This window comes from Brachyistius frenatus, unplaced genomic scaffold (genome assembly GCF_029030835.1).
Source record: "Brachyistius frenatus isolate BFR_SWC_R1_liver_20210118 unplaced genomic scaffold, ASM2903083v1 Contig_191, whole genome shotgun sequence".
Classification (NCBI taxonomy): Eukaryota; Metazoa; Chordata; class Actinopteri; family Embiotocidae; genus Brachyistius; species Brachyistius frenatus.
In genome coordinates, this window is record NW_027210790.1 from 400,416 (window position 1) to 427,500 (window position 27,085).

At 44.1% G+C, this 27,085-nt stretch overlaps 1 protein-coding gene across 5 annotated transcripts in view; it reads left to right on the forward strand.

Moving 5' to 3' along the window:
- The window catches only part of vps13c (vacuolar protein sorting 13 homolog C), a 41,764-nt gene extending 27,786 nt beyond the window's left edge, over positions 1 to 13,978 (forward strand). For 4 of the 5 annotated variants that reach the window (XM_069718419.1, XM_069718420.1, XM_069718421.1 and 1 more), the window contains 23 exons: positions 116 to 271; positions 352 to 477; positions 577 to 710; positions 914 to 1,040; positions 1,861 to 2,096; positions 2,764 to 2,908; positions 2,995 to 3,135; positions 3,208 to 3,289; positions 3,367 to 3,436; positions 3,690 to 3,801; positions 3,887 to 4,000; positions 4,876 to 5,006; positions 5,106 to 5,187; positions 5,971 to 6,084; positions 6,168 to 6,243; positions 6,326 to 6,489; positions 6,630 to 6,675; positions 7,603 to 7,726; positions 9,827 to 9,941; positions 11,796 to 11,887; positions 12,466 to 12,589; positions 12,729 to 12,812; positions 12,909 to 13,978. In XM_069718419.1, the coding sequence (XP_069574520.1) occupies positions 116 to 271; positions 352 to 477; positions 577 to 710; positions 914 to 1,040; positions 1,861 to 2,096; positions 2,764 to 2,908; positions 2,995 to 3,135; positions 3,208 to 3,289; positions 3,367 to 3,436; positions 3,690 to 3,801; positions 3,887 to 4,000; positions 4,876 to 5,006; positions 5,106 to 5,187; positions 5,971 to 6,084; positions 6,168 to 6,243; positions 6,326 to 6,489; positions 6,630 to 6,675; positions 7,603 to 7,726; positions 9,827 to 9,941; positions 11,796 to 11,887; positions 12,466 to 12,589; positions 12,729 to 12,812; positions 12,909 to 13,013 (2,700 nt within the window). In that variant the 3' untranslated portion in view covers positions 13,014 to 13,978. Of the gene's footprint in view, positions 1 to 115; positions 272 to 351; positions 478 to 576; positions 711 to 913; positions 1,041 to 1,860; positions 2,097 to 2,763; positions 2,909 to 2,994; positions 3,136 to 3,207; positions 3,290 to 3,366; positions 3,437 to 3,689; positions 3,802 to 3,886; positions 4,001 to 4,875; positions 5,007 to 5,105; positions 5,188 to 5,970; positions 6,085 to 6,167; positions 6,244 to 6,325; positions 6,490 to 6,629; positions 6,676 to 7,602; positions 7,727 to 9,826; positions 9,942 to 10,823; positions 11,355 to 11,795; positions 11,888 to 12,465; positions 12,590 to 12,728; positions 12,813 to 12,908 lie in introns of those variants that run through there. The other variant, XM_069718422.1, reaches the window with a different exon arrangement.
- Positions 13,979 to 27,085: the final 13,107 nt, after the last annotated feature.

Sequence of the window (27,085 nt, forward strand, 5' to 3'; positions counted from 1 at the left end):
GTACCTCATTAAACCAGATGTTTGACACAGATGTGTGCCGGTGCTCGTCCTCCCGTGACGGGCCGGTGGAGGTCAGCTGTGAGTCTGACCCGGTTCCCCTCTTGTATGCATCCAGGTGGGAGTGAGTATCCAGATGAGCAGCTTCAACCTGACACGGATCGTCACCATGAGTCCGTTTTACACGCTGGTCAACACATCGTCCTTCGAGCTGGAGGTTGGAGAAGTCCGCGCGGACGCCAGCACCAGGTGGCACTACATGTCCTCCACCGAGGTCAGTCCAGAGTCCACAGTCCAGATGTTTATGATGTCATTGTGTTGTTGTTTATGTTGTTGTTGTTGTTTGTGTTGCAGTGCCTCCCTCTGTGGCCAGAGACCAGCTCGGGGAAGTTGTGTCTCCGTGTGGTCGGCTCTGACTCCACCTCCAAGTCCTTCTTCTTCAGTCACCAGGACAACGGCACCCTGCTGAGCCTGGACATGGTCAGTGCCTGATCGACCAATCGGGATTCAGTCTTGACGGTTCAGTGTACTTCAGGGTTGTTGTTATTTTTATTTACACGCGTGTTGGTGTGTTTTCAGTGCGGCGGGATCATCGTGGACGTGAACATCTCGGATCACTCCACCGTCATCAGCTTCACGGACTATTACGAAGGAGCAGCTCCCGCCCTGCTGATCAACCACACGCCCTGGGTCACCATCAGCTACAAGCAGAGGTCAGAGGTCAACACACACACACACACACACACACACACACACACACACACACACACACACACACACACACACACACACACACACACACACACACACAATGAACAGCGTCAGGTCCGGTTGATGTGTGAGTGTTTGAAGAATCAGAGCTCGTCGTGGTCTGAAGTGAAGTAAAATCATGGTGAATGAAACATCTCCTCCTCAGCGGCTCAGCGACGCTTCATCAGCTCAAACCCAACGAGGAGCGGCGGTTTGCGTGGGACGACCCGACGGGGGTTCGAACGCTCAGCTGGAGCTGCATGGAGCATTCAGGAGAACTGGACCTGCTGAAGGTCTGATCTGGTCGCATCAGCGTTTTTACACCAACGACTAACTGCGTGTGATGATGACGGGAGGACGAGGTTGTTTAGTTATTTTAGTTAGATTTTAATTCAGAATTATTTTGACTGTAAATTAGACTTATTTAGACTTTAATTCTTACTTTAATTAGACTGAAATCAGACTGTAATTCAGACTTTAAGTAGACTTTATTCAGATTTTAGTTTGACATTAATTCAGACTTTATTTAGACTTTAATTCAGACTTCAACTTGCCTTCAATTAGATTTTGATAACACTTTAATTCAGACTTTAATCAGACTTTAATTCAGACTTTAATTTTACGACCTGTACGGAGCTGGAGATCAAACACGGAGCTAAAAGATGCTGAATACTGGTTTAAATAATCACGTTGTAAAGAAGCAGCTGTTCTTGATTTGGACCAAAACTCTTCACTCAAAGCCTGCTTCCTATCTGTCTGTGGAACTTTCAAGCTTCATAACAACTGAACATGTTGAAATATATCCTATTGAACTAAATGTAAAATGCAGAGGACCAACAATAGAACCCTGAGGAACCCCAGACTCTCTTGTGTCTGGATGTCGAAAGTTTATTTAGCCTTTTGCTAACATATTAGCCACAGCAGATGTTCTGCTGCCCCCAAGTGGCCAAACAGTAAATGACTGCAGCTGTAAACAGACACACTTTTCCCTCCCTCACATACCGACTGGCTGACGTTTCGGTCTTTGTGGGAGCAGCCAGGTACATCAGTGTCCCCACAAAGACCGTTAATCAGGACGACCAACACGCTCACGGTCCGTCTCTGTCCGCTCAGGACGCGGTGGGTCAGTTCTCCTACGACAACCAGTCTCAGGTCCACTGGGTTTCCTTCCTGGACGGACGCCAGCGGGTGCTGCTGTTCACCGAGGACGTCGGCGTGGTAACGAAGGCTCGGCAGGCCGAAGAGCTCGAACAGTTTCAACAGGAAGTGAAGGTGTCGCTGCAGAACCTCGGAGTGTCGCTGATCAACAACAGCAGCCGGCAGGAGATCGCTTACATCGGTATCACCAGGTAAACAACAACAACACATGACCAGGTAAACAACAACACCGGACCAGGGAAGTCACGCGGCACGGTGGTGCAGTGGTTAGCACTGTCACCTCACAGCAAAAAGGTTCTGGGTTCAAATCCGGTCCTGGGCCTTTCTGTGCGGAGTTTGCATGTTCTCCCTGTGCTTGCGTGGGTTCTCTCCGGGTTCTCCGGCTTCCTCCCATCATCCAAAAACATGCACCTCAGGTCAGGTTACCTGGCGCCGCGCTAGTGGCAGCCTGCTGCAGCATCTCCCCCCTGAGAGCCCCCCTGCTGTAGTGAAGACATTTCCCCTCGGGGATTAATAAAGTGTATCAAATCAAAAAATCAAATCAAGTCTGTTGCATCTCAGGTGTGTGTGTGTGTGTGCGCGTGTGCGCGTGTGTTACAGCTCAAGTGTGTGTGTGTGTTACAGCTCGTGTGTGTGTGTGTGTTACAGCTCAAGTGTGTGTGTGTGTTACAGCTCGTGTGTGTGTGTGTGCATCTCAGTGTGTGTGTGTGTGTGTGTGTGTGTGTGTGTTACAGCTCGTGTGTGTGTGTGTGTTACAGCTCAAGTGTGTGTGTGTGTGTTACAGCTCAAGTGTGTGTGTGTGTTACAGCTCGTGTGTGTGTGTGTGTTACAGCTCAAGTGTGTGTGTGTGTGTTACAGCTCAGGTGTGGTTTGGGAGATGAAGCCGAAGAATCGCTGGAAGCCGTTCAGTCAGAAGAACATCAACCTGCTGGAGAAAACCTACCAGAGTCAGCAGAGCGGGAAGACGCAGGGGGGCTGGGTCAAACTGGAGACCAACCTGGAGGTCAGAGGTCAACACACATACTAACAGACTCCATGCGGATTGGTCCAATGAGCTGACCTGGAGTGTGTGATGTCACTGGTTGTCAGGTGAACCTCAGTCCAGCCAACATGATGATGCGTCAGCCGATCTGCTGCCCGGTGAGGAGGAACTTCCTGTCCGGTATCCAGGTGGAGTTCAAGCAGTCGCCGCACCAGCGAAGCCTGAGAGCCCAGCTGCACTGGCTGCAGGTAAACACACACCCGGTCACACACCTGTCCAGAAACACTCCCCTTCGTGACTGATGTGGTGTTTGTGTGCAGGTGGACAACCAGCTGCCAGGAGCCATCTTCCCCATCGTCTTCCATCCGGTTCCTCCTCCGAAGTCCATCGCTCTGGACTCAGGTGAGACATCTTCACCTGCTTCCCGTCTCTGATCCGACTGTTGATGATCTGAGCGTGTCTTCCTTCTGCCTCTGCAGAGCCGAAGCCCTTCATCGACGTGTCCATCATCACCAGGTTCAACCAGTACAGCAACGTCATGCAGTTCAAGTGAGCCAGAACCAGTTCAACTAGTTGAATTTAAATCGTTAACCAGTTTAACTTGACTTTAAACCAGAAACCGGTTGCGTAGAATTAAATCATTTTGAACCAAATGTAAAGTACAGAGGACCAACAACTGAACCCTGAGGAGCTCCAGACGTCTGCTAGGAGTTTAGATGTGTTTTTAACTCTCTGTTAACATATTAGCTGCAGCAGCCGGACGACGAGCTCCGCAGTCACTGATGGACGTTTTGTGTTTCAGGTATTTCATGGCTCTGGTTCAGGAGATGGCAGTGAAGATCGATCAGGGTTTCCTGGGCGCCATCTTGGCTCTGTTCACGCCGGCCGCTGACCCGCGGGCCGACAGGCAGAAGGTAGAGCGAGGCAGCTGGTTGATGGTTTGACTCCAGGAACGGCACGCAAAGGGTTAACGTGTCGGCGCTGGTGTTTGTGTTTCAGTCAGGGCTGATCGAAGGAGATCTGCAGCGTCTGCAGGCTGAGCTGATGGAGGCGTCGCTGACCGACACGTCGGGTCTCAGCTTCTTCGAACATTTCCACATCTCACCGATCAAGGTGAGCGCGCTCAGTCAGAACTTCTTCTGCAGCTGTCTCTGTTCAAAACCCTGTTTCCCATAAAGTTGGGACGCTTTGTAAAATGTAAATAAACACGGAATGTGATGATTTGTCAATTCTGTAAACTCATTTAATTAAAAATAGACCAACAACAACATATCAAATGTTGAAACTGAGAAATTTTATTATTTAATTAAAAAATATCTGCTCATTTTGAATTTGATGCCATCAACATGTTTCAAAAAACGGGGGCAATAAAAGACTGGAAAAGTTGTGTAACGATTAAAAAAAAAAACACCTGGTGGAACATCTCAACTAATGAGGTTACCATGGCAACAGATCAGTAACATGATTGGGTATAAAAGATGATTTCAGAGAGGGAGAGTCTCAGCAGTGAAGATGGGGAGAGGTTCACCACTCTGAAAGACTGTGTTGGAAAATAGTTCAACAATCTGAGAATAATGTTCCTCAACGTAAAACTACAAAGAATTAGTGGATTTCATCGTCTACGGTTCATAATATCATTAAAAGATTCAGAGAATCTGGAGAAATCTCTGAACACAAGGGACAAGGCTGGAAACCAATATTGGATGGTGGTGATCTTCGGGCCCTCAGGCAGCACTGCATTAAAAACACACTATTCTGGAGTGGAAATCACTGCATGGGCTCAGGAACACTTGTGAAAACCATCGTCTGTGAACACAGTTCAACCCCCCCCCCCCCCCCCCCCCCCCCCCCCCCCCCCCCCCCCCCCCCCCCCCCCCCCCCCCCCCCCCCCCCCCCCCCCCCCCCCCCCCCCCCCCCCCCCCCCCCCCCCCCCCCCCCCCCCCCCCCCCCTCTACCGTCCAAAGATGAAACCGTTTCCTTTTTTTCAGCTCCACCTCAGTCTGTCTCTCGGCTCCAGCGGTGACGACTCGGCTCAGGAGACGGCGGCTGTTCAGTCTCTCAACCTGCTGCTGAAAAGTATCGGAGCTACGCTGACCGACGTCGACGACCTCATCTTCAAGTGAGACTGTTGCATTGTGGGCTGTAAATATGCTGCACATTTCTAAAGTCAAAGTTAGTGGGTGTCTGTGCGTGACGTTTGTCTCGGTGTCTCCGTCAGACTGGCCTTCTTCGAGGTGAAGTACCAGTTCTACCGTAGAGAGAAGCTGATGTGGGCGGTGGCTCGACACTACAGCGAGCAGGTAACGTTACCGCCTCCGTTCTTCCGGTCATCGAGGATCTGCAGGTTAAAGACAGTTTCAGATCAGAGACGTTTGTGGACACTCAGCTGTAAAAACACAAACATGGCAGTGAACAGAACAGAAATCCTGGATCGTTTTCCTCCTCGTGCTTCTAAAACCTCCCGAAAAGAAACGATGTCTGATCACAGACTGTTTATAAAAGAGTTCGTAGCTTCAGGTCTGTAAAATGGTTCTGATCCAGAAGTGTCTTCAGCTGCAATACCAGCGAGTGCCACTAGAGGTCGGCTCCAAAAAGCCTCCGGCTCCATAGACTCCCATTCAACTTCTCTCATCAAATCCAAAGTGAATAAAATGTGTCCATCAGTTATCTCGGTGTTGTTAGCTAAAGTCACTCCTTCTTCTTAGTTTTCTGGAGGTCCATCTGAAAATAATCCCTCATTCATTAGAAAAGAAGATTCAAGAAGACCTGTTTTTGGGGGCGTGTCTGTTTGATTGACAGGCCTGTGGTGCAGTCGGGTTACAGCTATCGGTGGGCGGGACGTAGTATCATCAGGTTTCCGATCAGATAGGTCAGATCTACCTCTGGCTCCTCCCCCAGCTCGTCCGAATATGGTCACTTCCTGCTCCAAACCGCTCCGAACTAACAAAGATGGTGACGGACAGAATCTGAACTGGAGGATTCATAACATTCACAAACAAACGATGACATCACTGATGGTTGATGACATCACTGATGGATGATGATTGGTTCAAGATAAACCTTCTTCTGTTTTCTGTCTGCAGTTCCTGAAGCAGATGTACGTCCTGGTTCTGGGTCTGGACGTCCTGGGAAACCCGTTCGGACTGATCCGGGGTCTGTCCGAGGGCGTGGAGGCCTTCTTCTATGAGCCGTTCCAGGTGAGACATCCCGAACACTCGTAAAGGGTGAACTTTCCTCTCGGAGGTGCGACGGTGACGGTCGCTGTGTTTGTGTTCGTCAGGGAGCCGTTCAGGGTCCGGAGGAGTTCGCCGAGGGTTTCGTGATCGGCGTCCGCAGCCTGTTGGGTCACACCGTCGGTAAGAGCGCCGACGAGATGTGAGTCACCGTCGGGCCGAAGGAGAAGGAGCTCTGTGGTCAGTGACCGTGTCCCTCCTGCAGGTGGCGCCGCCGGCATGGTCTCCAGGATCACGGGTTCAGTGGGTAAAGGTCTGGCGGCCATCACCATGGATAAGGAGTACCAGCAGAAACGCCGGGAGGAGATGAACCGACCGCCCAAAGACTTCGGAGAGAGTCTGGCGAAAGGAGGGAAAGGACTGCTGAAGGTCAGAGACGATGACTTCACGTGTTTTTGGAAGTTTTTCTTTAATTGCATTCAATTACTGTTTTCAAAGAGCTTCAAATGTTTGCTCGTATGCGGCTGTCGGTGCCGTTGAAGCTCGGTAACCGTTTTGTGTCTCTGCAGGGGGTCTTCGGTGGAGTCACGGGCATCGTCACCAAACCTGTGGAGGGTACGTTGTTCCCCTGAACACCGACTCAGCGTGTTCCTTTACATCCATTCGAAAACACAGAACCGAGATTAATTAGTTGCTCAAGGAGGTTTTTTTGTGATTTTTGCCATTTAATAATGTTTGATTTTATCAAAAGATGTAATTTGTGGAGTTTTAAGTGAGATTTTTTTTGCGTAAAATTGGGGGAATCAAAGAATTGGAAGTCTGGAAAGAAATTTTTTATTTTATTTTAATTTTTTAAGCACTACCTGATAAACGAATGAATGTGTAATCACTTCCTTTGATAACAATCCTGCTGCTCATCATAATTACGTATTTTAATTCTATTTTTATTTTTATTTATTGAATTTAGAGAACCATGGCAATAAAAGGTCCTAAAAGCTGCGTATGTTTCCAGAACAGACCGTCTGTGACTGGAATATAGAAACAAGGACAACATCAGCCTTTCAAAATAAGAGCTTTAGATGCTGTTTAATTCATGTTCATTCAACACATAGACCTGCTGGATGAAACAAACAAAGAGACGTCTCTGACAACTGGACGTGTGGACAAAACTCATTTAACATCCAGTAATATGGAATCACTTCCTTTGATCACAAACATTTAATCACATCATTTTAATGTGAAGAACACATTTCCCACAAACCCCGTCACTTCCTGTTTTATTTGGTGATTAGAAAACAGGAGCAGTGTCTTTCTGATTGTAAATGAGGAGCTATTGTTGTTAGTAAAGCGAGTTTTGTTATAAAAGACTTACTTCATGTCATTAATACTTTTCAGCACAGATTCTGAAGACGAATCTTTAGCAGAAAAAAAAATAGCGGGAATTTTTGGTTTTTAAATTGTACGCTCACGCAAATATTGCTGAGTTTGCTTAAATTTTGCGTTGATTATTGCAAGATGAGGATTTCCTGTGTTTCTCCGTAGGGGCGAAGAAGGAGGGCGCGGCGGGCTTCTTTAAGGGCATCGGTAAAGGTCTGGTGGGCGTGGTTGCCCGGCCGACCGGCGGCATCGTGGACATGGCCAGCAGCACCTTCCAGGGCATCCAGAGGTATTTTTCACTCCACCCTCACGTCGCTGTTCGCTGCCTCTCAGGTAGTTTCTGCGTCTCTCCTCACTTTGTCCCTCCGACTGAACAACTTCCTGTTTTCTGTGTGCTTCACTGTGTTTGTCTGTTTCTTCACTAATGTTCACGTTCTGCTTTTGTTTTCTGTCTCGTGTTGTTGTTGTTCTCATCGTCGGGAGTTTTCTTTGTTCTTTCTTTTTTTTTCTCGGTGTCTGTGTGCGTGAGTATTTTTAGTTTTTTTTTCATGTTAAAGCCGAGCCTTGAATCGCTGCCTGCGTTGACGTCCGAGCAGTGATGAGGGCGCCGAGCTTTAACCTGCAGCTGTTTCATGTTTGCTTGTTTGAATGTCGCAGCGGACGGACGGTAAGTCGCTGCATTGTGTCAAAATAAAACTCCTCTTCCATCGAGCCTGGACCGATTCATGCTCGCCACGTCATCCATCAGTCTAACACTGCTCGTAACCCCTCCCATCTTTGAGCCCCTCAGCTTGTTGCAGCATTGTGAGTCAACAGCTGGTGATGTTCAGAAACACTAACAGCCACAGTGTTTTCTGTTTGTTTGTTTGTTTGTTTGTTTGTTTGTTGGAGAACATCAAGCTGCATCAAAGAAAAAAACTGCTCCACTTTGAAATATTTGTAAACATGAACTATCTGTAAACACCTGCATCCAACCAAGGAGGAGGAACATTTGTAAACACTAGTTGATGTTTGTAAATACAGTGAACCCTCGTTTATCGCGGGGGTTACGTTCCAAATAGAAACCGTGATAGGCGAAATCCGTGAAGTAGTAACCTTTATTTTTTTTACAATTATTATACAATGAAATACTCCATAATACATTGAAACCAAAGAACAAAACCTTTTTACAGGCCCAAGCATTTGTTTAACAAATAAAAGTACTGTATAAATGTTTTTTTTTACAAATAACTACTGTACTGTAAAATAATAATTTTAATCATCAATACGAACTGAAGGCTTCAAATTGCTGAGATCGGCACCGCCCCACTGCGACCCGAGTCATTGGATTAGAACGGGAGGAAATGAAAAATGATTATGAAAAACAAATACAAAGTACAGTCGGACAAATAGTGACTCGTGTATTTCACGGCTCTTCTGACTGAGCCGCTGCATCCTGACTCCGCTCTGCAGCGGTTCTTTCTTCTAAAGCCGGCGGTGCAGGTGTGGTTTTTCGAGAGAAGAACATAGTTATCGGTAGTTGTTGTCGCTCTTTTTTCTTCTGGGCAAAAAGATTCTTATAAACCGACATGCCACCATCGATTATTTTTAATTTGGCGAGCTGTTTTACGTACGTGTACATATTAAACCGCAACGTTATTGACAAACAGGTAGAGAAGAAGCGGAGAGACTGTTTAGCCAATCAGAATGCAGAACACAATGCACGATGCAAATCCGTGAAGCAGCGAGACCGTGAAAGGTGAACCGCGTTATAGCGAGGGTTCACTGTATATCCAAACAGTAATATTTAAATGTTATAAAATACTTTGAATTTTGAAATATATTTCTATAATTCGTTATAATAGAAATGTAAATATGAGATGATCAGAACCTGAATGAGACATTTTGTGTCTCAGAACTTTTCCAGCTTTAATATAAAAAAAAAATTGAAAAAAAATAAACTGCAGCTGCAGATGAAACACATTCAAACATTTATACTTTAAATTAAATCTGTCGTTGCCTCGACAACCGGCTTCTGGTGCCGAAACATTTCCCAGCAGCCTCAGTGGCCTTCATCCTCTTCCTCATCCTCCTCCTCTGTGTGGAGGGTCCATCTGTCACGTGACACATTAGTCACTTCCTGATAACCTGTTGACGTTGCTGTTTCATGCTGTCGCTGTAGAGGCCACAGGTGAGAACGTCCCACCTGACCGCAGCATCGTGTGCATCATCGAACCAACCTGAGTCCGACTTCTGTAAACCGGATCTGACACGCTGACTTTAACCAGAGATTCAGTCAGGTGACTCCTATAACCTCTGTGTGTGTGTGTGTGTGTGTGTGTGTGTGTGTGTGTGTGTGTGTGTGTGTGTGTGTGTGTGTGTGTGTGTGTGTGTGTGTGTGTCACATCAGAGTGGCCGAGTCGACAGAGGAAGTGACCAAACTGCGTCCAGTGCGTCTGATCCGGGAGGACGGTATCATCCGACCATATGACCTGACGGAGTCGCAGGGATTCGACCTCTTCCAGGTTCCATCACTTTCACCGTTTACACAACGACGTGATGTCACACAAACATTCACAGATTAAAACAAACAAACATGCATAGATTAAAACAAACAAACATTCACAGATTAAAACAAACAAACAAACATTTACAGATTTTAATAAACAAACATTTACAGATTAAAAACAAACAAACATTCACAGATTTGAAACAAACAAACATTTACAGATTAAAAACAAACAAACATTCACAGATTTGAAACAAACATTTACAGATTAAAAACAAACAAACATTCACGGATTAGAAACAAACTAACATTTACAGATTAAAAACAAACATTCATAGATAAAAACAAACAAACCTTCACAGATAAAAAGAAACAAACATTTATAGATAAAAAACAAACAAACCTTCACAGACAAAAACAAACAAACCTTCACAGATAAAAACAAACATTCATAGATAAAAACAAGCAAACCTTCACAGATAAAACCAAACAAACATTCATAAATAAAACAAACAAACATTCATAGATTAAAAACAAACAAACCTTCACAGATAAAAAGAAACAAACATTTATAGATAAAAAACAAACAAACCTTCACAGATAAAAACAAACAAACCTTCACAGATAAAAACAAACAAACATTCACAGATAACAGCTCAGAGCTCAAACAGACAGTTCGGAGTGACAGAAACATCAGTCGATGGAAAACACACCAGAAAGTTTTGTTTTCTAATTAGTCGCCTCGCAACTCAAAAATATAATTTCGATAAATAACACACGGAGTCATCAGAGAGGAAATACTCCGGATTCAGGTTCAGTAGATTTGTAGATTCTCCTCATTTCTTTTTCTAACTCCTTTGTTCTCCTTCTTTTTCTTCTGTGTTTGTGCCACATGCAGCCTGAGGAGGAGTAAACAACCTTCTGCCAGATCAACTTCCGCTTTAAGTGCTTTTGCAGACTATAATCTATAATCAATAATCCCTCCGATCGATCGGAGCTTCACGATGAATATTCCACTGTAATCTGAGTATTGTGCTGATTCAGGTTTCTCTGCATGCCAAACTCTGCTCTCGTACCTCCAACATTTTTACTCTGTTCTTTTTCTAGACAAAACATTTCTGCTTTTATTTTTTTTAATTTTTGTTTCTTACATTTATAAAGAAATAGTTTTGATTTAGAACCATTTCTTCTGTTTTATTTCTTCAAACAGTGGAAATTATTTTACTATGAAGCCGTGACGACCGCCTGCTGTACAATAATTTTGTAAACGATGTAGCATCACCTCCAACTTCATCCCCAAATTGTAAATGAATAGCAGCTGTTTAATATCTGTGTTTCTTTGTATATTCCAGTCTGATGCATGACCTCTGACCTCTGACCTCAGAGTGTGTAACCTTTCTGTTTAATAAAACATTTCTCTTCACTCTCATCTTCCTCCCTGAAGTCTCTTCCTGTTCCCAAAAACCTCATGGAACAGAAAGTCTGCAGCTTCAGTTCCTGCAGGAAGGTTTAGGCCGAGCACCAGCTGGGGCACGCTAGCAGGATTATTTATCATTTATCATTTAAAGCTATCAGCAGCTGGTGGGTTTAGTGTTGTTGATGACGTGAGTCGGGTAGAAAACAGACAGAACCTTTGAGCCTCCGTTAGTTCCTGGGTCAAAGGTCGGTCCTTCGTTTGAGACGAGCTGCAGCGGTGAGTGACGGACGACCTGTCAGAGTTTTAAACAACCTGATGATGGATTAATGTTGGATCAATAGCTCACCTGAACGAAGTCAGTTTCATAATCACAGACAGTTCATAAATAAAATGTTTACTGTGTTTGTTTGTTTGTTTTGTGGTGTGCTTATGGCCTGTTGTTTGTGTTTGCAGCGTTCGGAGATCAAACAGCTGGAAGGTGAAGCGTTCAGAGATCACTGTCAGTATCCAGGACACAGGAAGACCAACATCCTGGTCACCAACAGGTCAGACACACTCTCACACCTGTGTTGTTCTTCTTCTTGTTTACTGTATTCTTTGTTGTTTACAGTGTAATTTGTATTTGTTTATGTTGCTTACTTTATTATTTCTTGTTTTGTTGTTATTTACAGTATAATTTGTTTGTTGTTGTTTACAGTATTAGTTACTCTGTTTTTTTGTTGTTGATTACTGTATTTCTTGTTTGTTGTTGTTTCAGTATTTCTTACAATATTATTTAGTGTTTGTGTTGTTTAAAATATTACTGTTGTTGTGTGGTGATATTTACTGTTGTTGTTGTTTACTCTGTAGTTGTTTTTTTACAGTATTGTTTACTCTGTAGTTGTTGTTTACACTTATTTACTTTGTTGTTGTTAACAGTATTATTTACTCTGTGTTCTTTACAGTATTATTTACTCTATTTGTTGTTGTTCATGGTATTATTTACTCTGTTGTTTACAGTATTATTTACTCTTTTTGTCATTGTTTACATTATTATTTTCTCTGTCTGTTGTTTTTACAGTATTGTTTACTCTTGTTGTTTACAGTATTGTAAGTATTGTACTCTGTTGTTGTTGTTGTGTAGGAGGGTGATGTGCGTGAAGGAGATCGACTTCGTGGGTCACTTCAACAAAGAGTGGGAGTGTTTGTTCGAGAACTTCTATCGTCCTCCGGCTGTGGCGGGAACTGAGCTCAAGATTTACTGCAAGGTACCGAAACAACGCTGAAAGTACAACTCGGATCAGTCAACACAAACAAAGATGGAAGAGTGTCCACTGAGGGAGGAGGAGGAGCTGACGTTCTTTCATTTCACTTGTTTGCTTGTTTGTTTGTTTGTTTGTGTTTCAGGAGCAGCAAAGGTTGAAGCTGCCGAAGAAGGACGGTCAGGAGTCGGTGAGGAGCGTTCAGCTCACAGACTCAAACACTGCTCAGGTACTGTGTCTGTCTGTCTGTCTGTCTCTGTGTTTACTTCCTGTTTTCTGTGTGGCCCCTCCCCCCCTCTCACCTGGTTGCTATGGTCACCCACAGAAGCTGTACGCGGCCATATCTGACGCTCAGGTGGCACAGCAGCAGCACTGCATGGTGAGACAGAAGTCACAGCGCTTCCTGAAACTGAACAACAACCAGCAGTGAGGTCACTTCCTGTCAGTAGCTCCACTTCCTGTCAGCAGCTAATTTGTATTAAATATATTCTATTAATTATGTTAAACGTTGATGAAGGAGGGGGATTTATGGAAAAGCTGCGACTGTTTAAGAAATATAAACAGATTTGGACCATCGCACAAGGCAGGTCCAATCAGAACTCTCCAATCAGAGCCGTCCAATCAGAGCAGTCTTCATCAGTTATGTGGTTTGTTGCTGACGTAGTAACCCTCAATATAAACATGCTAACATGTTAACACGGACAAAGTATATTCAAAACATAAAGGTTCAGTCACAGCAGCATTAACGGCTTTTATTTTGAAGGTTCTCGCTAGTTTTCTGTTGGTTCTGCGTATTTTGTTGTTGTTATTTTTCAGAGGACAAATTCTGAAATAAACAAGTGACTTCCTGTCGCCAAAGAATCAGAAATCAAAACTGAATGTAATCACTGAACTCCTTTATCTTATTTTGTCTTTATTTTTTTTATTCTGCTGAGTTTGTGGGTGTTTTCGTCCCTGCTGCTCGCCTGCAGGCGGCGCCGCCTGTTTGAAGATAAAGCCATGAAAACAACAACGTTGCACTAAGAATGATTGACAGTTGTTGATGTGTTGAAATGTTTGCTGTTCAATAAACAATCAAAGATCTGAAAATGTTGATTTAATCTTCAGACTTTGGATTTAAATCCTTGAAATTTATGATGTTTTGATGAAAGTTAAATTGATTTTCTGTGAATCGGATCTTTGTTTGTTTACAACTGAAAAATGTACAAACAAATGTGTTTACAGACCTGCTGAGCGACACAGAAATGTTTCCACTTTTATTTTGATCTTCTTTTTCTGTAGTCTTTGAGTTTGTTTATTTTTTGGTGTGGGGGAGGGGGACAGGAAGTAAAAAAAACAAAATAAGAGCTGATGTGTAACCTGAATCCTTTTTTATAAAGATCACATTTTTTCTCATCAGGTGGACGTCTTTATTTTATGAGCAGAGTGTGACATCACCAGCTGTCGTCATAAAACATCTTCACTGATTAAATTAAAGCGAATTTAATCATTTTAAATAATAGTATTTAAAAAAAAAAAAAACTATCATTTGTTAATAATAACAATTAGAAGTTCACCTCCACAATGTGTTTCTATTAGTTTATTTTTAATTAATTTAACTTCATCAAAAGTTTTTAGAGCCCCTGGGTGGTACTGCACTTTATAAGTTAAGCTGATTTTAACATTTCATTTTGTTCTGCAGTTTATTTAAACCTGGAGGAAATAATCAGTTCATCGATTAATGTGATTTTATCTGAAATATTTGATGAATCGTCACGTGTTTCTTCAGGATTCGATAATAAAATCAAACAGCAGGTTTCTGTCTCCAATCAGACTGATGTCGTTCTCAGCTGCGTCCTGATTGGTTCGTCAGGACAACAGGTGAGATGCAGGTTTTATCGAACTTCACTTATAAACGAAAAACTGTAAACGAATGTGTAAATTCTTCAACATCTGTTCGTGATATCAGAGAAACTGTTGAAGAGTCTCAGACAGTTCAGCTTCTGACCAGCAGGAGGTGGCAGAGACGGAATCTGGACCAGTTTGTCTCAGAAGAACATCACAACAACCATCTCTGGTCCTCAGAGTTCTACTGAGTTCTACCGAGTTCTACTGAGTTAACTGGTTACTGCAGCAGCAGGAGGAGGCTGATGTGCGTAACCGCTGTTTATAACACAGACTAACACAAAGTTACACCAACACGCAGTAACACACAGGGCACGTGTGAAGCCGTCGCTCCGCAGGTTGTCATGGCAACAATAAAAAACAGGTTGAAGATGATTTCCAGATGTTGGATGTTTCTGCTGACTCGTTTGTGTTTTTTAAAAACAGAGCCGGCTGCTGATTGGTCTGTTCCAGGAGGAAGTGTGACCTGATTGGATGTTTTTTTTTGTGTTTCTGCAGGTTGAACTGATCCCGAGTCAGTGAACTGAAAACCAGGAGCAAGAGGAAGAGGAGCTCCCAGTGCATCATGGGTAGTCTCAGTAATCTGACCCCAGATCTGCTGCAGGAACAGAACGAACATCTGGAACTGATTCATCATTATCAGCAACAGACCTGAAATCAGCTGAGACTCTACTGGGGTTCAACTGAGACTCTACTGGGGTTCTACTGGGGTTCTACTGAGGTTCTACTGAGACTCTACTGAGGTTCTGCTGAGGTTCTACTGTCAGATCCGACCTCTGGTTCTAGATTTTTGCTCTGATAACATCAGAGATGATGATATCGGTGGGCGGGACGTAGTATCGTCAGGTTTCCAATCAGATCAGTCAGATCCACCGCTGGCTCCTCCCCCAGCTCGTCCAAATATGGTCACTTCCTGCTCCAAACCGCTCCGAACTATCAAAGATGGTGACGGACAGAATCTGAACTGGAGGATTCATAACGTTCACAAACCAACAATGACATCACTGATGGTTGATGACATCACTGATGGATGATGACATCACTGATGGTTCTGATTGGTCTGAACTCACAGACAGCAAACAGACTTTCAGATTAAGAGCGAGTGACATCTGTAACCTGACTGCACCACAGGCCTGTCAATCAAACAGACACGCCCCCAAAAACAGGTCTTCTTGAATCTTCTTTTCTAATGAATGAGGGATTATTTTCAGATGGACCTCCAGAAAACTAATAAGAAGGAGTGACTTTAGCTAACAACACTGAGATAACTGCGAACATGTGACGTTGTGACATCATTTATTAAAATGATCAATTAAAACAAACATAAATAATGAATTCAAACTGAAGCTGCTCAGTTCAATTTGTTATCAATCAGTTATTCGTTGTCAGAAGTTTGTTCATTCGTCGTCAGACCAAAAACCAAACCGACGTCTCCACCCTGATTAAACTCCGATGAACCTCAGGACGTCTGTCAGTCGCTCATCCTGTCTCCACAGAAACACGCTCTGATTTATGGTTTCCATGGCAACAGTTTGATGACCTCCAGTTCCTGCGTGGCCGGGAGAGAGGAAGCGAAGACTCGTCACATCCCAGCAGGTCATCGTCAGGCGGCGACGAGTCTGTTTCTATCAGCTTTCCTTTGTTTCTCGGACAAAGAGTTGGAGACGAGTGAAGGTCGGCTTTGAACAAGGAAGGAGATGATCTCGGAGAGGATTCATGAAGAAACAACCGAGACATGAAGAAGGAAAGAGAGACGACAGTCCCAAATCGTGTCAACGCATATTTAATAGAAAATAGAACAAAGACAAAATATCAACTGCTGAAACTGAGAAATGTTATTGTTTTATGAAAAATATTAGCTTAAACGTTAGGGAACTGAGGAGACCAGTTTCTGGAGTTTAGAAAGTGAAATGTGTTCAGCTGCTCAACAGTTCAGGGTCTCCTTTGTTGTATTGTTCATGTCCTGATGCTCCAGATGTTTTCAATGATTGACAGATGTGGACTGCAGGAGGCCAGTTTATCAGCGGACTCTTCTACTAGAGAACCATGCTGTTGGAATACGTGCAGAATGTGGTTGGACGTTGTTCTGCTGAAATAAACAAGACCTTCCCTGAAAGAGACGTTGTCTGGATGGCAGCATATGTTGCTCCAAAACCTGAATATATCATTCAGCATTAATGCTTCCTTCCAGATGTTCAAGCTACCCATGCCATGTGCACTAATGCATCCCTGTACCATCACAGATGCTGGCTTTAGAACTGAGCTGATAACAAGCTGGATGGTCCCTCTCCTCTTTAACCTGGAGGATGCAGCGTCCATGATTTCCAAACAGAATCTCAGATTGTGATCCATCAGACCTCAGGACAGTTGTCCACTTCACCTCAGTCCATCTTCAATGATCTTGGTCCAGAGAAGGCGGCGGTGTTTCTGGATCATGTTTCTATCTGGTTTCTTCTTTGGAGAGTTTTAACAGCATTTGTGGACGCAGCGATGAACTGTGTTCACAGACGATGGTTTTCACAAGTGTTCCTGAGCCCATGCAGTGATTTCTACCACCTGTTTTTTTGCGTTACACAACTTTTACAGTATTTTGTTGCTTTTGTCACAACTTCTTTGAAACGTGTTGCTACCATCAAATTTAAAATAAGCAGATATTTTTCAATGAACAATAAAATATCTCAGTTTCAACATTTGATTTTTTTTTTTGTCTCAGAGCGTCAGAGATGAATCTCATGAAATCATAATTTCTTCTTCTATAACTGATTTTAAATAATGACCCGGGTGGACGTGAGTCCCTCAGAGTTCAGTGAGGTTTTAAGGAGACGTGTCGTGTCCTCGCTGTGTTTACAGCAGCGCTGCGTTCACTGTAATCACACAGAGCTTCCTGTTTACGTTAACCTTCGTTTACCTCAAACATCTGCAGCACTTTGCTTTCTCCTCTTCAGGTTCAGTGTGACTCACAGTTTCCTCCGGAGTTCAGATGACTGAGGCGTCAGTGAAGGCAGCAGTCAGACAAACATCACACCAAGAGCTCCTTATTATTATTAATATCCTCACCGACATGTCTGATGGAACCAGATCAATAAATCATGTCATTGATCTCTGCAGGTTGTTGGAGCATTTCGATTGGTTTGGTTTTGGTAAGTTCCTGTGAGGTCCCTCCCACCCTCCTGGAGGCGGTCCCAGTCTACCTGAGAGGTGGTCAGCTGTTGCAGCTCACCTGGGTTCAGTCTTTCGTCCTCTTCCATCAGTGACGACCACAGACTGTATGTAAAAATGTTCATTGCTTCAGGCTTGAAAAGTGTCTTAAAGTGCAACACCACCGAGGGCCACCAGGGGCTGGTTAACGGAGCTACGTTTGGGGTGAGAGGCAACCAGTAGCGATGTCATTAACTCGCAGTGATGTCATCAACCAGCAGTGATGTCATCATCCATCAGTGACGTCATCGTTGGTTTGTGAACGTTATGAATCCTCCAGTTCAGATTCTGTCCGTCACCATCTTTACTAGTTCGGAGCGGTTTGGAGCAGGAAGTGACCATATTTGGACGAGCTGGGGGAGGAGCCAGAGGTAGATCTGACTGATCTGATTGGAAACCTGACAATACTACGTCCCGCCCACCGATAGCTGTAACCTGACTGCACCACAGGCCTGTCAATCAAACAGACACGCCCCCAAAAACAGGTGTTCTTGAATCTTCTTTTCTAATGAATGAGGGATTATTTTCAGATGGACCTCCAGAAAACTAAGAAGAAGGAGTGACTTTAGCTAACAACACCGAGATAACTGATGGACACATTTTATTCACTTTGGATTTGATGAGAGAAGTTGAATGGGAGTCTATGGAGCCGGAGGCTTTTTGGAGACGACCTCTAGTGGCACTCGCTGGTATTGCAGCTGAAGACATTTCTGAATCGGAAGCGACAAACACTTTTATAAATAATGTTACACAGTTTTTTATTCGTTTTGTCTTTCTATTCTTCTTTTATCTCGAAGGATGAGTCGATCCAAACGTCCTGCGTGTCTTCTTTCTGAAAGAGGATTTTGTTATCGCAGCTTTTTGTTTCTTTCTGCTTCTTGTTTCTGTGTTCATCAGTTTCGTGGGTTAAAGCCGTTTACGGCTGTGAAACAGCAGCTTCGTGTGTTTCTGCTCTTAAAGTCCAACAGGAGCTGCAGACCGGTGAGTCACAGTGTTTGTTCTCCGCTGGAGGTTTTTGACTCGTTAAGTCACGTTCAGGATCACAAAGCGTTGGAGCCTCCGAGGAGTCGCGTGCTGAGCGAACCGTCGGACCTGCAGAGGGAATGAAAACCAGATCCAGACCTCCTCCGTGTTCACAGCAGCCGGTACGTGTTTACCGTAACGACACGGCGCTCGGCCGCCGAGGATTCTGGGAGGGAAATTATAACAGTTAGATTGTTTGTGAAGGATCTCTTCTCTGAACTTCAGGTGGAGCTCAGATGTGTTATTGATCGACCTTCAGATCAATGAGTCTGATCACCAGCAGACACATTCAGCAGCATTAACTCTGTTAATAGTCTGTTGTTGTGTTCATCCTGCAGCTCATCACACTTTAAATCAGACTTCAATTCAAACTTTAATGATTGGTCCCTGATTGCTGCAACAATTGGTGAAATTGATTGGTCAGCAACTGGTCCAATGATTGATCAGTGATTGATCAGTGATTGATCAATGATTGATCAGTGTCTCTAAACTTGTTGCAGGTTTAAATCTCTTCAACATGGATTAAATCTTCAACCTGCTGTCTCCTTATTTACCTCATCATGTTTCAAATGTGTCAGCAGTTTATTCTGGTTATTGATTATTGATTATTGATCGCTCACCGATGACGGACAGCGGCCCGTCGGATGTTTTGCGCTGGAGTCGTCGTCGTTGACGTCACAGCTGGCTCGGAGTCCTGAATGGATTCATAATGTGGTAAAAAACACAGTTGGCTGTGTGACGGTGGGGGAGGAAGAGGAGGAAGAGGAGGGGGAGGGGTACGGGGGGGGGTAATGACTTCCAGCTGCTTGAGGCAGAGCCGAGGAGGACGTTTGATTTCTACACCAGGCAGAAACAGAACCGGCGACCCACTGAGTCCGACATGTTCGACATGAAGTCGGTGTCATCGAGTCCAAAACACAGTCGGCTTCCTCTTCTGTCGCCACGACAACGTCTGAGGTTCTGTCTTTTTTACCTGCGTGTCATAGGTGTTACATACATGTTAAGTTCACAGTAGAAACATGTACATGAGGACTGAGGAGGAACATGAGGACTATGAAACATCACGGTGTTGCTTCCTGTTTGCAGCGTCCTCCTGCAGGACTGATGAGTCACAGATTCCAGCTGTTTGTCACATCTGTCCGCTCAGATCTGATGTCAGGTGTTACATCAGCAAACAGGAAGTTCTGATCCTTCAGCAGCCAAGCGGCCGTTTCTATGACCTCTGACCCAGGAAGAGGAAGAGGATTTCTGCAGTGTGTCTCAGAGTGTCTCAGAGTGTCTCAGAGTGTCTCTGATTTGTCCACCTTGAACCTCTGCAGCTGCAGAAAAAAAAAGATCCTGAAGGCAGTAAAATAAACAAAGTGAAGCAGAGAGGGAGGGCGGGGTTGAGGGGGGGGGTTGACTGGAAAAAGCAGAGCGAGGGTTAACTGGGGCCCCAGGTATGTCAAACCCCCCACCCCCCTCGCTCCGCCACCCCGGCTGCAGACTAAATACGAAGCCGTTCCTGTTTGAACTTCTTCGTCCAGCTTCAACTGGATCGACCTTCCTGAAACACTTCCAGAACGTCCACAACAACCTGGAAACCCACAAACACCTCGGACCGCCGGCACCCGACCTGGGAGGAGTCGACTCCTCCTCCTACTCCTCCTGCTCCTCCTCCTCCTCCTCCTCTTCCTACTCCTCCTCCTCATGCTGAGGAAGGACGTTCCTGATTATAAATAATATTACAGAGATGAAAGAAGAACAAATCTGAGGGTCCTCGCAGTTCTCCAGAGGAACCGTATGGTTGGAGATGGTTTTCAGGATTTTGAAAGTTTCAGCTCATCCAGAACTTTTGTGTTTCATAGACGTTCTCGTAGAAAAATAGAGCCGAGTGTCGTCAGCATAACGATTTATGTTTCCTGACGATATTGACCAATGCAAGCACGTGTAAAGTATCAGGCAGGAATGGGACCACATTTCACTTTCAAAACTCCAGAAACTGGTCTCCTCAGGTTCCCAAAACGTTTACAGAGTGTTGTTAAAAGAAGTGATGCAGCACAGTGGTGAACATGAACCTGTCCCAACTTTTAAAATTCAAAATAAGCATAAATTTTACATAAAACAAAAACATTTCTCATTTTCAACATTTGATATGTTGATTTAGAAAATGATTTCTCAATTAAATGAAAGTCTGTTTTTATTTACAGTTTACCACAGCGTTCCAGCTTTCTGGGAAACGGGGTTGTACAGATGTATACATGTACGTACACACTGTCTATATACGGATGTACACTGTGTGTGTGTGTGTGTGTGTGTGTGTGTGTGTGTGTGTGTGTGTGTGTGTGTGTGTGTGTGTGTGTGTGTGTGTGTGTGTGTACAGCTTTAAATACAGTGTGTTGGTGCTTTAAAACAGCTGTTTGGTGTTTTCTCTTCACTGCAGCTGAGGATGTTCACGTTCCTCTCTGTCAGTGCCCCCCCCTCCTCCACACACACACACACACCCTCCTGCTGAAATCTGTCAGTCAGGCAGAAATGTTTCCACCTCCGCTGTTGAAATCTGGTTAATTTGTGGTGGTCGTGTTTCTGGTGAAAGAATTCCTGACCCACTTTTTCACAGCCACACATTCCCCCCATCGTTCCCAAACATTCCTGAAAAGCCATGATTGATATCAGTCAGCGGTCAATCCCAACCGGAGCGGTGAGAGTCGGATTTGCGCCGCACGCTGAAGGTGTTTTAATGATAACACATTCAGGATGCGTCCTCGCGTAACACGTGAAGTCCTGAAAACGTTACCGGGACGGAGCAGAGTCCGTCGGACCGGCAGGAGGAACACGGAACCAGAACGTTGGTTCATCCGGTCTGTTGAAACCTCACAATCACAGCTCGGCATTCTGGGAAAGTTTAGAGCAGGCTGCAGGAAATACAGCGGACTGCTCTCATAAAACGTCCCCATCATTATGAAAGCCTCCCATTAAAACTACCTCCATGGAGGAGATGATTGACAGCTGCCTCACACGTCACACTGACCTCTCTGCATCCATCGCATCCTGACTGAACTGCATCGGACCCTCTGTGACCTTTGACCCCCACCGATGGAGGTCAAAGGGACAAACCTCGGGACTTCTTCTGTGGTTTTACAACCGCACTTAAAAGTCGATGAGGGGAAAGTTTTTTCGTCGCCTGCAGGCGAAGTCGACAGCGCAGGACAAACGAAGGTAAACGGAGCCGACAGGAAGTAGCTCCGAACGCAACGTGTGTTTCATTTCCTGCTTCAATAAAGTTTAAATTAAAAAAACAAAGAGAACCGAACTCTGTGCCCTGAGTTCTGTCTGCAGGCCTTTTATCTCTTTATTGAAGAGAACGGTGGACCGATAACGAGCTGGTTTACAGTTTGCACCTCAGTGCTGATGACCAGGTGTTTACCTGCAGGCCGGACAGGTGGGGGGCGGAGCTTCAGCATCCTGAAGGGCAACAAACAGCTTCCTGTTGATGCTGCAAACAGAACATTTAAAAATGCCATCTATTGATATATATAGGCGCGTCTCTTGACAGCGTGCTACGTTCAGGGTCACGTGTTTACATTAACAGCAGGAATGTTAACAGTGATCTCATCCGTCTCTCCTACTTTATTCCCTTTAAAGACAAACAGAGCGAACGGACAGCTGTGAAGCTTCATCTTCGCCGACACGGCGCCGTTCATCAGAGAATCAGAGAATCGGAATCAGAGAATCAGAATCAGAATCAGAATCAGAGAATCAGAATCAGAGAATCAGAATCAGAGAATCAGAGAATCCGAGAATCAGAATCAGAATCAGAGAATCAGAGAATCAGAGAATCAGAGAATCAGAATCAGAGAATCAGAATCAGAATCAGAGAATCAGAATCAGAATCAGAATCAGAGAATCCGAGAATCCGAGAATCAGAATCAGAATCAGAGAATCAGAGAATCAGAATCCGAGAATCAGAATCAGAATCAGAGAATCAGAATCAGAGAATCAGAATCCGAGAATCCGAGAATCAGAATCAGAATCAGAATCAGAGAATCAGAGAATCAGAGAATCAGAGAATCAGAGAATCAGAATCAGAGAATCAGAGAATCAGAATCAGAGAATCAGAGAATCAGAATCCGAGAATCCGAGAATCAGAATCCGAGAATCAGAATCCGAGAATCCGAGAATCTGAGAATCAGAATCAGAGAATCAGAGAATCAGAATCAGAGAATCCGAGAATCCGAGAATCAGAATCAGAATCAGAGAATCAGAGAATCCGAGAATCCGAGAATCAGAATCAAAATCAGAGAATCAGAGAATCAGAGAATCAGAGAATCAGAGAATCAGAATCAGAGAATCAGAATCAGAATCAGAATCAGAGAATCAGAATCAGAGAATCAGAATCAAAATCAGAGAATCAGAATCAGAGAATCAGAATCAGAGAATCAGAGAATCCGAGAATCAGAATCAGAATCAGAATCAGAGAATCAGAGAATCAGAGAATCGGAATCAGAGAATCAGAATCAGAATCAGAGAATCAGAATCAGAGAATCAGAATCAGAGAATCAGAGAATCAGAGAGTCAGAATCAGAGAATCAGAGAATCAGAGAATCAGAGAATCAGAATCAGAGAATCAGAGAATCAGAATCAGAATCAGAGAATCAGAATCAGAGAATCAGAGAATCCGAGAATCAGAATCAGAATCAGAGAATCAGAGAATCAGAGAATCAGAGAATCAGAATCAGAGAATCAGAATCAGAATCAGAGAATCAGAATCAGAGAATCAGAGAATCAGAGAATCCGATAATCAGAATCAGAATCAGAGAATCAGAGAATCAGAGAATCAGAATCCGAGAATCCGAGAATCCGAGAATCCGAGAATCAGAATCCGAGAATCAGAGAATCAGAATCAGAATCAGAGAATCAGAGAATCAGAGAATCAGAATCAGAGAATCAGAATCAGAATCAGAGAATCAGAATCAGAGAATCAGAGAATCAGAGAATCCGATAATCAGAATCAGAATCAGAGAATCAGAGAATCAGAATCAGAGAATCCGAGAATCCGAGAATCAGAATCAGAATCAGAGAATCAGAGAATCAGAGAATCAGAATCAGAGAATCAGAATCAGAATCAGAGAATCAGAATCAGAGAATCAGAGAATCAGAGAATCCGATAATCAGAATCAGAATCAGAGAATCAGAGAATCAGAGAATCAGAATCAGAATCAGAGAATCAGAGAATCAGAATCAGAATCAGAGAATCCGAGAATCCGAGAATCAGAATCAGAGAATCCGAGAATCTGAGAATCAGAATCAGAGAATCAGAGAATCAGAGAATCAGAGAATCAGAGAATCAGAATCAGAGAATCCGAGAATCCGAGAATCAGAATCAGAATCAGAGAATCAGAGAATCAGAGAATCAGAGAATCCGAGAATCAGAATCAGAATCAGAGAATCAGAGAATCAGAGAATCAGAGAATCAGAATCAGAATCAGAGAATCCGAGAATCCGAGAATCAGAATCCGAGAATCAGAGAATCAGAGAATCAGAATCAGAGAATCAGAATCAGAATCAGAGAATCAGAATCAGAATCCGAGAATCCGAGAATCAGATCAGTTCTCTGACGGGTCGAGAGGCCGGCTGGTGAACCTGAGGAGGAGAATCACTTCTGTCGTTTAATCAACTGACTTCAGGTCTGTTGTTCAGAGAAGATGATGAGTTTTTTTTGGTGTCTCGTAGTTTTTGTTGTTAAACTGGGAAAAAAAAACTCATTAATATACAGTGTGTGTGTGTGTGTGTGTGTGTGTGTGTGTGTGTGTGTGTGTGTGTGTGTGTGTGTGTGTGTGTGTGTGTGTGTGTGTGTGTGTGTGTGTGTGTGTGTGTGTGTGTTTAGTTTTTCCACTCAGCAGTAGTTTGTCCATTTTTCTGTCACATCTGCAGCACATCAACACTAGCACACCTCTCTGTTCTCTGATCTCTTCTGTTACAAAGAAGCTGCTGAAACACAATTAAAGTGTCTGCAGGTCCTCAGGACCAGCTGTTGTTAGGCTGTTGTTTGGCTGTTGTTAGGCTGTTGTTAGGCTGTTGTTAGGCTGTTGTTAGGCTGTTGTTTGGCTGTTGTTTGGTTGTTGTTAGGCTGTTGTTTGGCTGTTGTTAGGCTGTTGTTTGGCTGTTGTTAGGCTGTTGTTTGGCTGTTGTTAGGCTGTTGTTAGGCTGTTGTTAGGGTGTTGTTAGGCTGTTGTTTGGCTGTTGTTAGGCTGTTGTTAGGCTGTTGTTAGGCTGTTGTTTGGCTGTTATTATTCTGTTGTTAGGCTGTTGTTAGGCTGTTGTTAGGCTGTTGTTTGGCTGTTGTTTGGTTGTTGTTAGGCTGTTGTTAGGCTGTTGTTAGGCTGTTGTTAGGCTGTTGTTTGGCTGTTGTTTGGTTGTTGTTTGGCTGTTGTTAGGCTGTTGTTAGGGTGTTGTTAGGCTGTTGTTTGGTTGTTGTTAGGCTGTTGTTAGGCTGTTGTTTGGCTGTTGTTAGGCTGTTGTTAGGCTGTTGTTTGGCTGTTGTTAGGCTGTTGTTTGGCTGTTGTTAGGCTGTTGTTAGGCTGTTGTTAGGCTGTTGTTAGGCTGTTGTTTGGTTGTTGTTAGGCTGTTGTTAGGCTGTTGTTTGGCTGTTGTTAGGCTGTTGTTAGGCTGTTGTCCCGGCTGTTGTTTGGTTGTTGTCCCGGCTGTTGTTAGGCTGTTGTTAGGCTGTTGTTTGGCTGTTGTTAGGCTGTTGTTAGGCTGTTGTTTGGCTGTTGTTTGGCTGTTGTTTGGTTGTTGTTGTTAGGCTGTTGTTAGGCTGTTGTTAGGCTGTTGTTTGGCTGTTGTTAGGCTGTTGTTTGGCTGTTGTTTGGTTGTTGTTAGGCTGTTGTTAGGCTGTTGTTTGGCTGTTGTTAGGCTGTTGTTAGGCTGTTGTCCCGGCTGTTGTTTGGTTGTTGTCCCGGCTGTTGTTAGGCTGTTGTTTGGCTGTTGTTAGGCTGTTGTTAGGCTGTTGTTAGGCTGTTGTTAGGCTGTTGTTTGGCTGTTGTTTGGCTGTTGTTTGGTTGTTGTTGTTAGGCTGTTGTTAGGCTGTTGTTAGGCTGTTGTTTGGCTGTTGTTAGGCTGTTGTTTGGTTGTTGTTAGCCTGTTGTTAGGCTGTTGTTTGGCTGTTGTTAGGCTGTTGTTAGGCTGTTGTTAGGCTGTTGTTAGGCTGTTGTTTGGCTGTTGTTAGGCTGTTGTTTGGTTGTTGTTTGGCTGTTGTTAGGCTGTTGTTTGGTTGTTTTTAGGCTGTTGTTTGGTTGTTGTCCCGGCTGTTGTTTGGTTGTTGTTTGGCTGTTGTTGGGCTGTTGTTAGACTGTTGTTAGGCTGTTGTTTGGCTGTTGTTAGGCTGTTGTTTGGCTGTTGTTTGGCTGTTGTTAGGCTGTTGTTAGGCTGTTGTTAGGCTGTTGTTTGGTTGTTGTCCCGGCTGTTGTTTGGTTGTTGTTTGGCTGTTGTTGGGCTGTTGTTAGGCTGATGTTAGGCTGTTGTTTGGCTGTTGTTAGGCTGTTGTTAGGCTGTTGTTAGGCTGTTGTTAGGCTGTTGTTAGGCTGTTGTTAGGCTGTTGTTAGGCTGTTGTTAGGCTGTTGTTAGGCTGTTGTTTGGCTGTTGTTAGGCTGTTGTTTGGCTGTTGTTAGGCTGTTGTTAGGCTGTTGTTAGGCTGTTGTTTGGCTGTTGTTTGGCTGTTGTTAGGCTGTTGTTAGGCTGGTGTCCTGGCTGTTGTTTGGTTGTTGTCCCGGCTGTTGTTTGGTTGTTGTCCCGGCTGTTGTTTGGTTGTTGTCCTGGCTGTGATTAGAGATACAATCTGAGATGCTAACAGCCCGACCGTCATGTATGAATCTACTTTTCACTGAATTCATCTTTAAATCTACTTCACATTGAATAATAAACGTTGAGGACAGAAAGACGTCTTCATGTTTCAGTCTTTAAAACGTCTTTAAAACCTCCAATCTCCAGTTTGGGTGATTTTTACATGTTTACACTTGTGTTTCTCGTCACTTTAAAAAGAAACCCATCGAACGTATGAAGGAGATAAACTCTGAGCATCATCATCATCATTTTTGAGAGGCTGCTGAATCATAACGAGAATATTTTGTGTTTCCTGTCGGCCGATACAGATCTCTGTTCCCGAGCCTCACCTGAGGCTCTCGCTCTGGAATGTGACTTTAATACAAAACTCCATTTACAAAACAGCCTCATAAAACTGAAAACAGTGATTAGAGTGAGTGATGGAGTCTGGGTGGTCCGTCTCCCCTCCCGGAGGGGGGGCGGAGCCTGGGGGGGTCGCCACATGATTTATGAGATCAGATAAAGAGTGTTTCCACGGCACAGTCCCGCTTCAAACTCTCGCTTTGTTTTTCTTATTAGGAAAAAACATTTTGCATC